Raw genomic sequence first — 16,537 nt, forward strand, 5'->3', positions numbered from 1 at the left:
ACTGCCCCGTGTACTTGTTGTACGAGGAACTCTGTCCACAGGATGCAGGGAGCTCACAGCATGGCTGGACAGTGATGAATTACCAGGATCTGCTGTGAGCCAGGCCCTCAGCTCAGGGCTGCAGAACGGCTGTGTCCTGGCCTCATGGGGCTTGCACACGAGCAGACAAGATAGACTTTAAAGAAACAACTCCAATGCTACATTTGGACTGAGCCTCAACCCTTTAGACAGGGACTCCTGCTGGCACCTCTGACCCCATCTCCTGCCCCCTCCCCATGACCTGCTTCCCCCCACCGCACCCACTTTGTCCTCCACGAATAGGCCAAGGAGGGTGCGAGAGATGAAATAAGATGGGGACTGAAACCTGACCATTGGACTTGGAAAAATATTTGATTTTTTTTTTTTGTACAACAATCATGTGTAGTTTTTGAGATTAAGAAAAGATGAAAAAAAAAAAAAAGAAAAGATGAAAACAATTTCATCAGAAGTGAAAAAATAAGCATGGGTGCTTTTCTAATGGAACAAACAAATCAACTTAGCACTGAAACTTGCCGGGAGGGAAACAGGGCCACTGTGATCTCTGGGTGTGATTCCTCCTGCTTCATAAAGATGCAGAGGCAAAGCTGAAATGCACATTTCCCAAGAGCCAGCCTTTCCCTGATGGGTGCTCACTGCCACTTGCATGGGAGCCTGCCTGCTCCTGGAAGCAGTGGGTCACCAGGGCAGGGGTCTTGGGGACAGGCTGGAGGTTACCCCTCAGATTTCCACAAACTCAAGGAGGCCGGAGGTCTGGCAGTGCCCAGGGCTCAGCATCCCAAGATGGCATCCACCGCGGCCCCCACAGCTGGGACAGCTCAGCATCCCCCTTTCCTGACCTCGATCGTTTTCGGCCATCCTCAGGGGGCTGCTGGTTTATCCCCCCAACACAGCAGCACCTCATCAGGTGCTGCCTTTGGTATCTTTGATGTCTCTGTACGAGAGTGTGTAGTGCAGGAGTGTGGATGGGAGTATGCACACAGGAGTGAAAGAGGGCAGATGCAGGAGTGGGTACACGAGTGCACAAGTGCGCCAAGAACAAGTGTTCACACACATGTGCATGGGTGGGCATGTGCACAAGATGCTCGTATGTGCAGGAACGTGCTCTGGTGCAGCTCAGAAGTGTGTCAGAAGAGGACCAGGGACCAGGGGCAGGAGGAGGGCATGAACTGTGCCCAGGAGAGTATCTGAATGTGGGTGTGAACCTGTTGGTGGCATGAGAGGGTCTGTCTGCACCTAAGGTGTGAACAGACAGATATCGGGGAGGGGTGTGAGCATGTGGGTGCATAGAATATGTGTGTGGGTAGGGGAGGATAGGAGCGGGATGTGCGCACAAGTGTGTGTGTGTGTGTGTGTGTGCGCGCGCGCGCAGGGAGGGCACGTGTGCGATGGAAATGGTGTATACATGAGTGTGAATGTGAGGGTGTGTGTGCTTTAAGTGCTGGGGAGCAGGGGCCCAGCGTGTGTGAGACCACTGTCTGTGTACACCGTGTGTCCATGCATCCAAGTGTGTGAGTGTACCCAGTGGTGAACATGCCTGGCACACACAGGGCGGTGAGAGAGGAAGGAGGGCAGCGGAGATGCTTCCCTCAAATCTGGCTCCTGGTGGGAAAGTGCTGCATGGCCCCTGGCACAGGGTCCTGCCCTTGACCAGAGACTCAAACCTTTACTGAGCACCTACTGACTGGATGCTAACCGTAGGGCACAGTGGTAAAGAAGCCAGCCTGGAATGCCCTGCTGAAGCTCATGACCCTGGGTGGGGCAGACGGTCCCCAGGATGCATTCAGGAGGGGGCTGCATGGGTGACGGCTGTGTAGACTCTGCAGTTCCCATTTGGGGAGCTTGGGGCACTGGTTTTCCTCTGGAGCCAGAATGATTCATTCACGCCCTTTCAAACCTCACTCTATTGCTAGGCCCTGTCCTAGATGCCACAGGACACAGAGCCAAGTAAGACGGATCCCCACCACTGCGGGGCAGAGTCCCGGATACAGGCAATGATCATGTGCCGGGTGATCAGTGAGCAAGAAGAGGCTTGGGGATAGGGTATTGGAAGAGGGGTGAGACCTGAGAAGACATCCTGGAGGTGGTGGTCCCTGAGCTGCATCTTGAAAGCTGACAGAGGCTGGGGAGAAGGGAAGGCATTCAGGAAGGTGGAACTTTTCTTCCTCTGCACAAAGGTGAGGAGGAGAGAAAAGGGCTTGGCACAATTCAGGGACCAGGGCACAGTCTTTGGGACATGCTCAATGGCTGTGAGTAAGCTGGGGAAGGGCTAGGGACTGGGCTAACCTAGCACCTGAAAGGATGGCTTCAGTTACCATCTGAACAGCAGGTCATCACTGGGAGCAGTCTACTGGTACCCATTGGGCGGAGATGCCCCAGGTTCTGCGGTGGAAACTAGCACCTGCCTTGGAACCAGCACAAAAGAGGATACACATGGCCTTGTGAATAAAGTGGGGGAGGGCCCAGCGGGCCCAGGGTACTTTCTCCTTCACCCCCACTCCAGGCAACTCAGAGAACTGGGTACTGTCCATACCCCTGCAGGGAAAGGGCAGACCCTGGTAGCCCCTTCCATGCAGCAGGTAAACTCCTAAGGTGCCAGGACAGTCCATAGCTTGGGCTCTGGGGCCAGAAGACCTTTATATGTCAGCCCTAGTGGAGCGACTTGGTAGAGTCACTTTTCTTTAAGCCTCCACTTTCTCACCTGTAAACAAGGGGGTACCATCGTCTCTCTCCCCAAGGCCAAATGTTCAGTGGTTGGAAGAGCTGGCCTGAGATCTATACATTTCCTCGACTCCCATCTTTCTCCTGACCCACAGCCAGCTATTAGCAGAGCTTGCTGCCTCACCTTCCAAGATCTGGCCAGACTCTGACCTCTCCCGACCACCTCTACTGCACCACCGTCCCTCACCTAGATCCTCATCTCAGCTTCCAAACCGGCTTCCCTGCTCCACCTCACCTCTGTGTAACATGTATCCTCCCTGTAGCCAGAGGAGCCTCTAAAACCTAAGGTAACATCATTCCTTTGTGCAAAACCCTCCTGCACCCTTCACTGTACTCAGAGTGAGGCCCAGGATCCTTGCGGTGGCCCCCAGGGCCCTGCAGTCTTGCTCTCAACCATGCCAGATTCTCTACGCACCTCAGGGCCTTTGCACTTGCCATTCTCTCTGCCTGGCACTCTCATTGAATAGATATCTGCATGTTGGGTGCCTCACCTCCTTCTGGCCTAAGAGGCCTTCCTTGGCGTGGTATATAAAACACTACCCCCCTCGATGTCCCTTGCTCTGCTTTGTTTTTCTACAACACATATCACCCTGTATCTACAATACATATCACCTGACATATGACAAGCATTTGTCAATTTCATCAGCATCTATCTCCCTACCCTAGATTTACTTATAAGCCCTCTGAGAGGGATTTAGTTTTGTTCCCTGCAGTTTCCTTCAGGTTTATACCAGTGCCTGGCATTTGTTGAATGCATGTTCTGGTTTGGATTCTAACTCTGCCACTCATGAGACCGCAGGAAGTGTCTTAACCCCTTTGGACTTCTGGTTTCTCATCTGTAGAATGAGAATGATGATGATGATGATAATAATAATAACACTAGGGCTCTTCTAGGATGAAACAGGCTAATGTGTGTAAAGAGCTCAGTGCTGCTCCTGGCACAGAGGAAGCGCTCGTGCAGGGCAGTGTCACCATGCAGTGGATATTTAAGGATGAAGAGGATGACAGAGGATCCCAGCCTTAAGCCTGAGAAGCTAAGGATTCTCTCTGAGGCAGAACTAGCTCTGCCCCAATGTCTGCACAGGACCACTTGGAGCTGGACCTGTGGGCAGGCTATATGCGCTGCTGGTGGGAGGCCGGGGGGGCAGGGAGGGTCAGAGCCCTGGTGAGCATTTGCTAGGTTTAGACGGGATCTGGAGGCAATGAAGAAATGCTCGCTGCGCAGCCCTCTTTGCAAAGCAGCAGGGAAAGAACTATGGATACGTGTGTGCTGTAAGCACCCTTCATATTCGCCAGGCCTGGTGGGGGCCAGGTGAGGCTGGGAGAGCATGCAGGGGCACTAACACCCACCATCCACTTCCTTGACAACCTAAGGACCTCCTTCCCACCTCCCCATTTTGCAGAGGGAGAAGCTGAGGACCGGAAGTGAGGCTTGGAGAGGCTGAGAACCCAGGCGGTGTCCTTCCAACCTCCAGGCCCAGCTGTTACTCTAGGACAGGCCCTGGTGCTGCCCGGCCACGGTCTCATGGGTACAACGTGTGGATGAGGTCACATAACAGGGAGCCCTCATTTATTTAACTGTCATGACGGCCTAGTGAAGCAAGTGCTGTTGTCACCAGCCCCTTCCTACAGGTAAGGACGCTGAGACCCTGAGAGGCAGGGAAGGGGCAGAGGCAGGACTCAAAACACTGAGGTCAGTCACGTGCGATCTCTTCCCCCTGTGACTGGGTCCCCTCTGGCTCAGGATTCTGGATTCTCAGGCTATCAAGGACGTACACACATTTTCCCAGCTGAGATAAAGGCCCCCTTAAAAGGAATGCACATTTATTAAATGACATTTGCCAAGGTTTCAGCACACTCTGCTGCCCACAGCAGACCGTCTCTGGACAAGATTTTTCCCCAAGCTGACACTATCCGCTGATGCCTTTTATAGTGCTTTTTGCAGTTCACAAAAGCACTTTCCACAGCTCTTAATTCCCTTAGCCCTCAACAGTCCCTGTGCAGGAGGAAAGAGTGGTAGCATTTCCGTTTTACAGATGAGGAAACTGAGGCTCAGAGCAGGGCAAGACACCTGCTCCAGAGCACACAGCCAAGAAGTAGCACATGCTGGATTCACTCAGGAATGTGCCCCAAAGTGGGCACCTCTCCACTGCCTCCCCTGCTAGAGAGGGAGTCTGGGGTACCATCAAGATGAAGGGTGAGAGAGGCATCCTGGCTGGAGCATCTGAGCTGGAAGGGACCAGCAGGAGAGCAGCCAAGCTGAGCCTCCACTTCACAGAAGGGGAAACTGAGGCCCAGAGGGGCAGTGTAGTGAGTTCCAAGTCCTGGCTGGTAAGTGATGGAGCAGGACCTCCACCTGCTCTGTAGAGCTCCAACCATAAAATGGTGACCACACAGAGATAACAGTAACAGTAATGACGGTTAATGAGCATTGAGCACGGGTGTCATCAGGAGCACGACAGGCTTCACCAGCCTCCGCAGGGACCCGGCAACACAGGCTGTCATCACCCCCACTTCACAGAGGGCAAGACTGAGGCTCAGAGAGGTACAGCCACCTGGCCAAGGTCACAGGGCTACGGAGCAGTCCGACTCCACCCACAACTTCACCCACTGCACCACACAGCCTTGTGCAATGAAGGACCCACTGGGGGAGGCTGGCACCGAGTCAGGCCCTCCAAACCAAATCAAGGCCAAAAGGGCGTAGCACGAACTGTGTCATGTTTCATGGTTTGCCTGCTCGTTCACCAGGGTGTCTACACTGGGGCAAGCTGTTCTATATAGCCAGGGTTTAAGTACCAATCCCAGGGTTTCTGGGCCCCGACCTCCATCCCAGCTGGCACTGATATTTTGTGCTTCCTGATATTTTAGGGATCCCTATTTCAGCACGATAGGCAGGGATTTGCAGTGTGGTCATGGCCCCCGTTACAGAGGTAGGACTGTGTAGTGGTTAGAGCACAGGTTTGCTTTCCAACCAGGGTTACTGCCTGTGTGACCTCATGGCTCTGAGCTCCCTTTTTAAAATGAGTGTCTTTCTTCATTCAACCAATATGTATTAATCTGCCTACTGTTACCAGGCCCTGTGTAAGGTCCCAGGAGGCCCAGCAGTGAATAAGACATAGTTCCTACTCTCATGTAGCTTATATTCTAGTGGGAGAGACAGGGCTGAAATAATTAAACAAATATAGAAATGGTTAGGAGTGCAAACGAATTTGGTGCCACGATAGAGAATAACAAGCAGAACCACTTTTAGAATGGGGCAGTTGTAAAAGGCATCTCCGAGGAGGTGAGATTGCAACTGAAACCTGAAGAATGCAAAGACCAAGGAAGGTGTTCCAATAGGCGAGAACAGCAAGTGCAAAAGCCCTGGGGTAGGAAAGCAGCTGGTGCATATGAAGGCCAGAAAGAAGACTGCTGTGGCTGAAGCCCATGGAGGAAGGCAAGTGTGGTACTGGTTGGGGCTGAAGAGATGGATGTGGTCCAGAAAATGCCATGTCTCATGGATCATTGTAAGGAGTTTGATTTTATTCTAAGGGCAGAGTGGGAACCACTGAAAAGTTTGGAGAAGGACAAAGAGGATTTGATTCACTCCAGCTGCTATGGGTAAAGAAACTGGAGGGGGTAAGAGTGAAAACAGGAAAGCAGTGATGAGGATGCTACAGTGTTTAGTGGTCTGAGCACAAATCCTACCTCTGCACTTATAAGCTGTGTGACCTTAGGCAAGTCACTTCACCTCTCTGAATCTCTCTTTCTTCATATGTCCAATGGTATAATAACAGTTCCCATCTTACAGAACTGTGTGGTGAGAATTAAATGAGATGATGTACAGAGTAGTGATCATACCACATGACCTCACATGTTCAATGTCAAGTGCTCAGTGAACCAGATCCTACTTGGTCTGGCCCTGACCTCTCCTAACTCCCCTACTGCCTATCTCCCTTAAGTCCAGACTCACTGGCTATTCCTGGAACACAGTTAACCCATCCCAGCCTCAGGGCCTTTGCACTTGCTTCTCCTTCTGTGTGGCCTGCTCCTCCCCTGATATTCTCATGGTTGCTCCCTCAGTTTTATGCAGGCCTCTGCTCCTCAGAGAGGCCCTCCCTCTCTCCCCACTCAACCTTCTATTCCCTCGACCTGCTTTAGTTCTCTTCACGGCACTTGTCTCCACCTGACATAATGTTTACTTGGGTCTGTTTTTCCTTCCTCACTAGTGTCAGTGCCATGAGAGCAGGTATTTTTGTTTGTTTGCAGTTGTATCCCTAGCACCTAGAGCCACCTCTGGCACATAGATGCTCAAAAATATTTGTTGAATGAATATTTGTAATTAAAATGACCATAATAAGGACAGAAAAATGGTTGAGTAAACCAAGCCTTGGATCCAGCTTTATTTAACTCTCACTGGTTATGTGGCCTTGGGAGGAGTCCAACTCAGCTTTGGGGAATCTCAGTTTCCTTATCCATAAAATGGGGATGAAGGATTCTATGCTTTTTGGCTCAGTGTAAGGATTAGACAATGGCACACATCCAAGCATTGATGGATGAAATGATGCCTGATGTCTACCATTTGCTTTACAATCCTCCCTCCTCCCCCCATCCCCAGAAAAATGAGGGGCAGGTGAAACATGAATGGCCGATGACTGTTGAAGCTGGGGTTCCTCACACCATTCCTCATCTCGCAAATGTTTGAAATTTTCCAAAATAAAAAGATAAGGAAGAGGCAGCACAGATTCACAGCTCAGCTAGTCCCTAGCACACCATGCACTACTTTTTTCCAGCATGGGCCGCCACTTCTGGAGGACAATGTGGGCTCTGAAGAATGAGGGCACTAGAACCCACCGTGGCATCGTCACCCACACGCTCCGGCTCCGGGCCCCTAGCCTAGAGGCTCATCTCTCACTCCTGGCTTCCAATCTCCCCCTGATCTGGGCACCTGATCTCCCTCAGCTCCTGGCTTACTCTGCAGCCATCTCACACTCTGCGCCCCCAGTCGGACGTGCCAGGAAATCTCACAGACACAAAGAACCAATTCTGTAGAATGGCCAGCTTCCACCTCAGCTGTTCTGCATCTCTCTGGACCGAGGGCCTGGCAGGACACCTGGCAGGGAAAATCCACCTTGCGGAGGGCTCCATCAAAAGACCTGTCCCAGGAACGCCCAAGTTAACAGAAAAGCAGTTTCAGTTGTGAAAACAGATGATTCCTTCTTCAGTATGGGACAGAAACACATCTTGGGGACACCCGCCGCCTCTGCCTCCCAGAAGGATACACTGATTGACAGAAATATGCGAGGAGTGCCAAGAGGGCAGGACGCCAGTACCCCAGGGCCTCAGTGTTTCTACCTGTCAGGGCGAGGTGACGCCTAGTGAGTGTACATCATGGGTGCTATGGTCATCCTGACTCTGCCACTTACTGTGTGGCCTTGAGCAAGTTGCTCTGTTTCTCTGAGCCTAGTTTCCTCACTGGTCAGATGGATTTGATTACAACCATGCACATCACCCAGGGTAACTGTGAGTCCCACTGGGATCATACATGCCCAGTGCTGAGCCCAGTAAGTGGCCAGAAACAATGTTTCCCATTATTATTACTTTGATATTTTCCAGGGAATTTGGGATCCTGTCAGATTTCTAGCTTTAACGATGGAAACTTCCAGCACAGCTCAGTTTTAAAGAGCCTTGGCCTGGATGACAGGGGGCTTGGCATGCCACCCAGGTCTTGCCAGGGACCTGCTGTGTGAGCCTGGCCGGTCCCTTCCTCCCTCAGGGCTGCAGTTTTCTCAGCTGCACAAACAGGTGCTGACTGATGGCTCTCTCAGGCCCCCTCCTGCTTTCCTGGTCTAGGAATCGGCAATTCCAGTCCTGTGGATCCGGACAGAGACACCTAGAGGCAGGCTGTGCCCACGGTGGCCGCTCAGTCCCAGTAACTATTCCATCACACCAGCTGGTCGGTCTCTGCGCAACTTGTCCTCCCCAACCGCACAAAAGCCACAGGGAAAAGTGCCAATCTCGTGTTCACTCTCAACAGCTTTTGTTGTTCTGTGAGCACCTACTGTGTGCAAGGAGCTGTGCTGGGTGCTTTCCAACATCAGTCCCACTCCCATAGATGAGAATACCCAGAGAACGAAACAATGACGATTACAACACTGGTTGAACGTAACGTGCAGTAAACTGGTACTGAGCGCTTACTACCTGCCAGGCATGGCTTCAAGTGTTATACATGGGTTGGCTGACTTAGTGTCTGAAATACAGTTGTTGATGTCAACTCCATTTTACAGGTGAGGAAACCGAAACACAGAGCTCAACAAATTGTCCAGGTAGGGTATGCTGTGTCTGTATGTGGAGAGGCTACAATGCAGAACCACTATGTGAACCAGAGTTAAACATGCACTCATATGTGATAAAGCAAGGGGAAAGTGATAAGTAGCTTTAGATAAATCCTGGGGTGAACGTTCAGAGGAGGAAGAGATCCCACGGAACATGAGGCAGCACAAATGGAAGGCTGAGTAGGATTCCGACATATGAAGATAGGGACGTACAGGGAAGGGCATCTCTGGTGGCAGGAACAGCATAAGTGAAAGCACAGAGATGAGAAAGTTCAGCTGAGGGTGTGGATTTGTACGAAGGCATTTACCAAACTGGGTTAGGCCGCGTGTTAATGGGCATTAAACAAACCCAATGCTTCTTGTTCATATGTCTAGGGAACCCTGGAGCAAACAAGGCCTGGCTGGGGCTTCTACAACTGCAGGCCTTCTCAGGGTCTCTTAGATGCCAATGCACTTGAGCTGCCAGGAAAGCTTTGGCTGCAGGGAGGAAGCCTGGTCGTTTAGAAGCATCTCAACAGGTCAGCTCTTTGGAAAACATGTAGCTGAGGAATAGGGCCTGTCAGGGAGGGAGCCCAGGCCTTGTTGTAGGTTTTTTTTTTTAAAAAAAGAAAACTTGGACCCACTCAACAGTTTTGAGCAGGGGAGTGACATGATTAGAATTGTGTTGACAGACCAGAAATCTGAGCACATTAAAAAGAGGCGGAGCGGGGGGCACCTTCCATCAGTCCAGGACTACAAATAAGAAAATAATCTGTCGCACGGAGCCATTGGAAGCAGCAAGCGAGCGTGTGTGGGATCTGTACAACAGTTTTAGACTGCCTTCCTCTCACACACCCCCTCTCCATCTGTCGCAAAGGGCACCAGGAAGATGCAGGGAGGAAGATTCCAGCTCTGGGGCCTCCAGAGCTCGGCTGTCCAGATCGGGGGCTCTGATGGGAGCCACACTGCTCCCAGAGCTGTCGTTTATGAGGACCAAGGGGCTGCCAGTGCTTGCATTCTCTGGGCGCTTTCAGAGAAATGACCATGGCTCAGTTAACAACTTCTGCCCCAGAAGGAACCCTTCCACAAACCTCTGTCTGAGCTGGGTGGGGGCCCCTCTGGTTCTCTTCAGCTTGGACTAAGTAACCCTGATTAAGTCATTGAATTTCTTCCCTCAAAGGCTGCCTAGCCATGAGGCCAGGATTCAAAATCCAGGCTCCCTACCACTTACTGCTTGGACAAGTTACTTCCCCAGTTCTGGACTTTATTTTCCTCATCTGCAAAATGGGGATAACAGCCAACTCATGCTTTGCTTCGCTGATTGATGGGATTACGCAGATGAGGCGCTCAGCACACAGCCTGGAATACAGGTAACATTCAAGGAACATTGGTTCTCCTCCCTTCTCTCAACACACGGTTCCCATCAGGACTTCATACATGCTGGATGAATCACACCACGAGTCTCCACGGGGTTGGTAAAGGAATAATTAATGGCAAGAAAGTACCCAGAGAACACCAAGGCCTTAAAGGACCTTCCACAGACTGAGTTCTTTGGGGCCAAGCACTCCGCCCCCCTTTCTCTTCTTGTGAAACAGGAAGTGAGATGAACTTCACCACTTAGGGAAGTACAGAGGAGTCACCAGCATGCTACCCTCTTCCGACAGGTGAGAGGTTCAGCAGAGGGCCAGCTGTCCCCCAAAGCCTGACCCCCATTTTGGCCTGGCCTTCTCCAAGTCAGAGCGAGGAGTGAATGGGGGTTTATCTGAAGTCTGTTCAGCAGGGGTCCCAGAGGTCGCCAGACCTAGGTGGGGCCAAAGTGAGGAGCCTGCAGGCTCAGTGTCAGGCACCGCTGCTGTGCTGCAGAATCCGGCTGCCCAGCTGTCCCCACCCCGGCCCCTTGCCCTTCTGCCAGCCTCACGATCTCCCTCGGTGAAGCTGTTTGAGGAAACAGGCCTCACGTTGGCTCCAAGAACACAGGTTGGTGACTTCGCCGCCTCTTTTCAGAATTTCCCTTTGGCAGCATCTGTGCTGAGAGCAATCTTTAGAAACTTCTTTCCCTGTCTCCCCCAACCAAGATAATTCCCATGACCAGCCCCCTCCAAACAGTGATCATGTGAAGCCACAGCAGTCATGTGACACTGCCCAGGCTGACAGTTCTGCCAGAGACACTAGTAGTCATTCAATCCAAAGCTGTCTTCCTAAGCCTGACATTTGAGTTTCGCAAACAAATCCATTTTCTTAGAAGATTGGACAACTGCCTCCTTCTACCTTCCTGCCCTTCTGTCCTGCCTCTCTTGTGCTTTGTCATAAAGCCCATGCCTGGAGCCCTGGGAGAAGGGTCTGAAGGCCCATCCTTCAGCCAGACCAGGTGAATTCCATGCCACGGGCGAGGGTGACCAGGACCCCGTAGAACCGAGTGAAGGATGCTGGGATGCTTGAGCTCTGGCGGTGACACCCCCTCCCCACCACCCTCAACCAAGAAGTTTATTCTTACCTCCTAAGATTTATTTATTTCAAAGTTAATCTTTGCCCGTCTGCTGCTCCCACTTTTTCAGGCTATTGATACTGAATGGATTGGAACAGAAGTTTTATGGCCTAAACTTTACCATTTTATAGATTGTTTTTATAGGCAAAACGGGGAGAATTTCCTCCCGAGAAGGGTGTTGGTGTTCCCAGGTAGCCCTGGGAAAGGCAGCTGCCCACTCATTAATCAGCATCACCCCTCATTTGCCAGGGATGGAACCACGGGGTCCTGGTTAGAGAAGGGTCTGGAATAGACATTTAGAAATTAACTTGGACCCAGTTCCCTGCTTCAGGAAAATTAAGCACTTGAGAGAGACCCTCGTGCACTTCCAGGCCAGGAAGGACGGCAGGGCAGGGCCTCGGACTTTTGCTGGGTGTAAATGGCCGGCTCAGGCAGGAAGGAGTAGATCGGAGATGCCACCGGCTCACCAGAGAGCCATGAAATCTATCAGGACCTCCTCTTGTCCAGCGAGGACCCAACTGTAATTGAAAGACTGGGAGAGGGGAGGTGGCGGGATGGCTGCGTGGGTTCCGGGGATCAGGGGAAACTGTGGGGCAGAGAGAAGCTGCTGTCCACCCCCACTACTCCCTCCACCCACTGTTTGCTAGTTCTCCGTTTCTCACAGCTATCAGATGGTTACCAGTCTCTAGGCAAATGCAGGAGGGGGGAGGTGCATACTGAGCTCATCTTTACCTCCTTCCTCAGGGGAGGGGAGGTGCAGAGACCCCTCTGCTGACAACACGGCTTCAAGGAGCCAAAAAAACAAGATCCCCATTCTCCCTCCAACAACTCCTTTAACGCAGTTTCTCCACCCCCCACCCCCTCCCAGGATACTCAGGGTGCTGCAAAACCCCTTTAAGAAGCAGGCTCCTGAATGGTGACCTCACCCCTTGGCGAACACACGGTAGACTTCTGAGCCCGCCTGCTGGATACAGCCAGGTGTTTGATGTAGGCCAACAAAAAGACACGCTCAGAGCCACAGGTAACAGCCCCACAGAGCACCTGAGCTGCAGGGAGTTGCCTGGAAGCCTGGGGAAGGGAGGAGGAAGGAGGAGGGGCCGGAGAGCAGCAGGGAGCACGACCATCCAGCAAGAGGCTTTGGCAACCACGGGGACAATCCGCCGTGTTTCCACATCAGGATCTGTGGATTGCAGCAGCTCACCCCAGGGTTACCCTGGCCTCCCTTCCTCTCTCTCCCCCATACTAACACTGTTTTACTCTGCGCACAAGAGGGATAGCTCACTCTTCCCTAATTGCAACAGCCTGCTTCTGTTCCATCCCGTCAGTACTGGAAGGACCTCTGCCCCTTCTCTTAGACCCTGAAGTCAAACATGTGGAAAACATAAGAGCTTCTAGAGAAGCCAGGGGCGCCTTGCTCTGAAAGCTTCTGACAGCCTGCCTCCGCCAACAGATTGGGCAGGGGCTGGTGAACCAACTCATCTGGGTCTGTCCTGGTGCCCAGCATAGTGTCGCACAGTCAGGGTCGAGAGAGACTGTGTTCCATCCTTGGCTGTGTGACCTTGGGCAAGTCGTTGTCCCTCTCTGGGCCTCAGTTTCCGCATCTGTAACCCTGGTTACGGGCACCTCTCCCCCATACTGCTCGACATTAGCCGAGTGGCGGTCTGAGAGGCCTGAACCCGCAATCTGGGGACGGCAGCGGTGGGGGGTGGGGGTGCTTACCTGACCAGGCGCTGGACGCAGCGAGCAGCAGGCAGAGCAGCGGCCTGAGGCGGCCGGGGGCCGGGCGGGCGGGCTCCATGGGCCGCGGCTGCGGAGCGAGGAGGGAGAGCGGCCGTGAGTGCGCGCTCGGGCGGGCGCGGACTGGAGCGGGGAAATGACTAAGGCTCCCCCCTCTCCTCTCCTCGCGGCCGGGTCCCCCCCCCTCCCCGGTACGGGCGCCTGGAGCGGCTTAGGAGCCGCCGTTAGCGCCGCGATTTTCGGAGAACCCCCCGCCCCCCGGAGAGATCGAGAGGCGGAGAGGGGGAGAGACCCCAAGCACGCGAGAAACGAAGCCAGGGACGGCCCGAAAGAAGCGGCAGGAGAGGGAAACAGACCCAAGGGAGCCAGGCAGAGAGCCAGAGACACAGAGAGGCGAGAGAGGGGGAGAGAGCGAGCGAGCGAGCGAGCTCGGAGTGAGCAAGGCGGCGCGCAGATCGAGACAGCGCGGGAGAGGGAGGACCGACGCGAGGGCAGGGCGAGGGGCAGCGGGCCCGGCCGCCCCCGCCGCTGCCCACCTGCCCCGCCCGGGCTCCTTGCGGCGCCGTGGCTCGCCTCCTCTGGCCCACAGTCCCGGCCACGGCCCCCGCCCTCCTTCCCCTCCCCCTCCTCCCGCCGGCCGCGCGGGAAGCTGCGGGGCTCCAGCCCGGCCGGCACCTCAGCCGAACGCCCGCCGGCTGCGCGCCCCGGGAGGGAGGGCGGCGCGCGCGGCCCCGGCACCCCCGCACACCGGCCCGGGCCCAGGCTGCGGCCCCCGCCGGGGGCGCCCCTCTCGGCTCAGGACTGGACGAGCCCGGGCTCCGACAATATGCCAGTTCAGAAGCCCGCGCGGCAGCCCCGGGCCCCGAACCGCCTCCCCCTCACCGCCTCCCCCTCGCCCCCTCCCTCGGCCAGCCGGGCTCGGACCTGCGCCGCCGGGCCGGCGAGGGCTGCGAGACGGTGGAAGAGCCGCCGGAGCTGCCCAGAGCCCGGGCCCCTCGCTCCACTTTGCGCAAACTTGTTTTTCTAAGGTCAGCGCCGCGAGCCGGTTACATCGTCCTCTTAAGGTGGACTGGGGAAGTTGCGGCCGGCCTCCCCTCGCCTCCGGACTCCGGCCGCGGGAGGCTGGAGGCGGCGAAGGAGCGGGGGAGTGAATGAAGGGGGAGCCTGCCTTTCGCCCCTCCCCAGTGGCCCTGCTCCTGTGCCCCAAAGCCGAAGGCCCCTCTCGGGGTGGGTGAGGGCCAGAGGGGCCCCGATTCTTTCAGAGCTGGGCCGAGGTGAAGGAAAAGCAGGAAGTAAGTGAAGGTAGGGGGAAGGGGGGAGGAAGGAGAGAGTGATGGTACAAAAATAGCGTGTGTGTAGGAAGGACTTCAGTACCGCCTGGAAAAGCTCGCGGGGAGGAGAGGGAGTAGAAGAGGGGCTGTGGCCAGGAAACCCGAAGGGAAGGGTCCGGGCCTCCCTGGGCAAGTGGGCTCTTTTAGCGAGGTTCCTCTCTGTCAAGGATGGCTGATTCAGGGGTGCGGAAGGCCCAGGCAGGGGTGCGGGGCCAGGGGGAACTTGAAGGCCTGGGCTTCAGGAAGATGGCCGGTGGTGAGGAAGATGAGGGGATGGGAGGAGAGCAGGGGCCAGAGGTCTGGAGACAGGACAGAGCCTGCTGGTGAGAAAAAAGCAACCATTCTCCCTTTCTCAATCTCTCTCTCTGTTTCTCCCCTTCTTTGAGGGAAAGCTGTGTACCCAATAGCAGCCAGGCCAGAGATAGCAGGTGGGAATCCTCTGGTCACCTGGCCAAAGAAGGCTCCAGACTGTGGAAGGGAAGGGAGACCAAGACCCTCTGCTAATTGTAAATAACAGTAGCCGTTTGGCTTCAAAAAGCCATTAGGAAGATATGAAGCAAGGTGGGAGAAAGGCCAGTTCTATAAACTGTGTGGGGATTGAGGCTCAGAGAGGGAGGGGACTTGCCCAAGGCCACACAGCAAGGCCTGGGTAGAAACCAGATTTGAATTTCTGATTCCCAGGCTAAAGATCTTTGTACAGTGACAGCCCCCACTTCTCCCTCGCCTCCCCGGACCCTACCCCAGCCTCCCTGTCGAGTGCCTGGTCCTGGTATGATGCTAAGACAAGGAGGCAGGCAGGGTGCTGCCTAGGTTCAAATCCTGCCAGCCACCTCTTGTGAGCTGTGTAGACTTGAGAAAATACCTTGTCATTTTTGTGGCTCAGTTTCCTCATCTGAAATGAGGCCAACAGGAGTATCAACCTAAAAAGACTGGTGTGAGGTTTAGATAAATTAATATTTATACAACACTTTAAAAAGTGCCTGGCATGTACCAAGTGCCACATAGCATTTGATAAATAAGTCAAGCATTTGACAGCAGTCCTTGGGAACCCACAGGGACCTGGGCAGTATTTGAAGTGCCAGGGGATTTTCTTTTCTTTGGGTGGGGGGAGTACAGCAGTGACCCACGGCCATGTCCCTGTCTACAAGGAATTTACATTCTAGTGGGGAGACAGATAGGTAGACAAGCAGAAATAATTAATGAACAACAGAAGGTCGAGCTTACACAGTGAGAAGGGTGCACTCGTTTAGATAAGGGTAAGGCCTCCGGAGAAGCTGGGAGCTGAATCACAAAGAGGGGCAGCAGGGTGAGGATTTGGGGATTTGTTCCAGGAAGAGGAACCAGCACATGTAAAGGCCCAGGGGCCAGCTTGGCTGGAGGGGAACGAGTGAAGGATGGGGGAGAGTGGTCCAGCTGGGTGGCCTTGCAGGCCTTGGTAAAGCGCCTGCATTTATTCTGCAGGAAAGAAATCGCTGGCGGGTGTTAAGCATGGTCTGACTTATGTGTTTAAAAGGCCACTCTGGCTATAAGTGGAGAGTGGGCTAGAGGGCAGGGAGTGTGGAATCAGGACACCAGTGAGGAGTTTTTCTGGGATCCTCCTAGTATCTGAGGTGAGGGTAGGGAGTCTCTAGCTGTTCAAGGCCACATGTGACTGAGACCACGAAGGTGACCAGTGGGGCTTCTGGGAAAATCCATCCCCCAAATCCATGTGGGTGGAAGTGGGGGCCGGGGCCGCTACTGAAGGTCAGAGATGAGGCAGCCTCTGGCCTGGGCTTCCAGAAGGCTCTGCTGTTCACTGTACACACACACACACACACAAACCTGCCCGGGATTAGGAAACTGCGGATTAGGGAAGGATAATAGTGGAACCAGCTGCTATTTATATGTAGCACCTTAGGCCAGGGCGCCCAGCAGGACTTCCCAACACCCTCACC

The 16,537-nt window shown here is 54.0% G+C and overlaps 1 protein-coding gene across 1 annotated transcript in view; it reads right to left on the reverse strand.

Moving 5' to 3' along the window:
• Positions 1-14,271, reverse strand: part of LOC309973307 (tyrosine-protein phosphatase non-receptor type substrate 1-like) — a 42,729-nt gene extending 28,458 nt beyond the window's left edge. Inside the window, exons 1-2 of the mRNA XM_082857481.1 lie at positions 14,197-14,271; positions 13,255-13,342 (exon numbers count right to left, since the gene is read on the reverse strand). Coding sequence (XP_082713607.1) covers positions 13,255-13,333 — 79 coding nt within the window. The 5' untranslated portion in view covers positions 13,334-13,342; positions 14,197-14,271. The remainder of the gene's footprint in view (positions 1-13,254; positions 13,343-14,196) is intronic.
• Positions 14,272-16,537: the final 2,266 nt, after the last annotated feature.

The sequence above is a fragment of the Leucopleurus acutus genome (assembly GCF_964270905.1).
Source record: "Leucopleurus acutus genome assembly, chromosome: 16".
Classification (NCBI taxonomy): domain Eukaryota; kingdom Metazoa; phylum Chordata; class Mammalia; order Artiodactyla; family Delphinidae; genus Leucopleurus; species Leucopleurus acutus.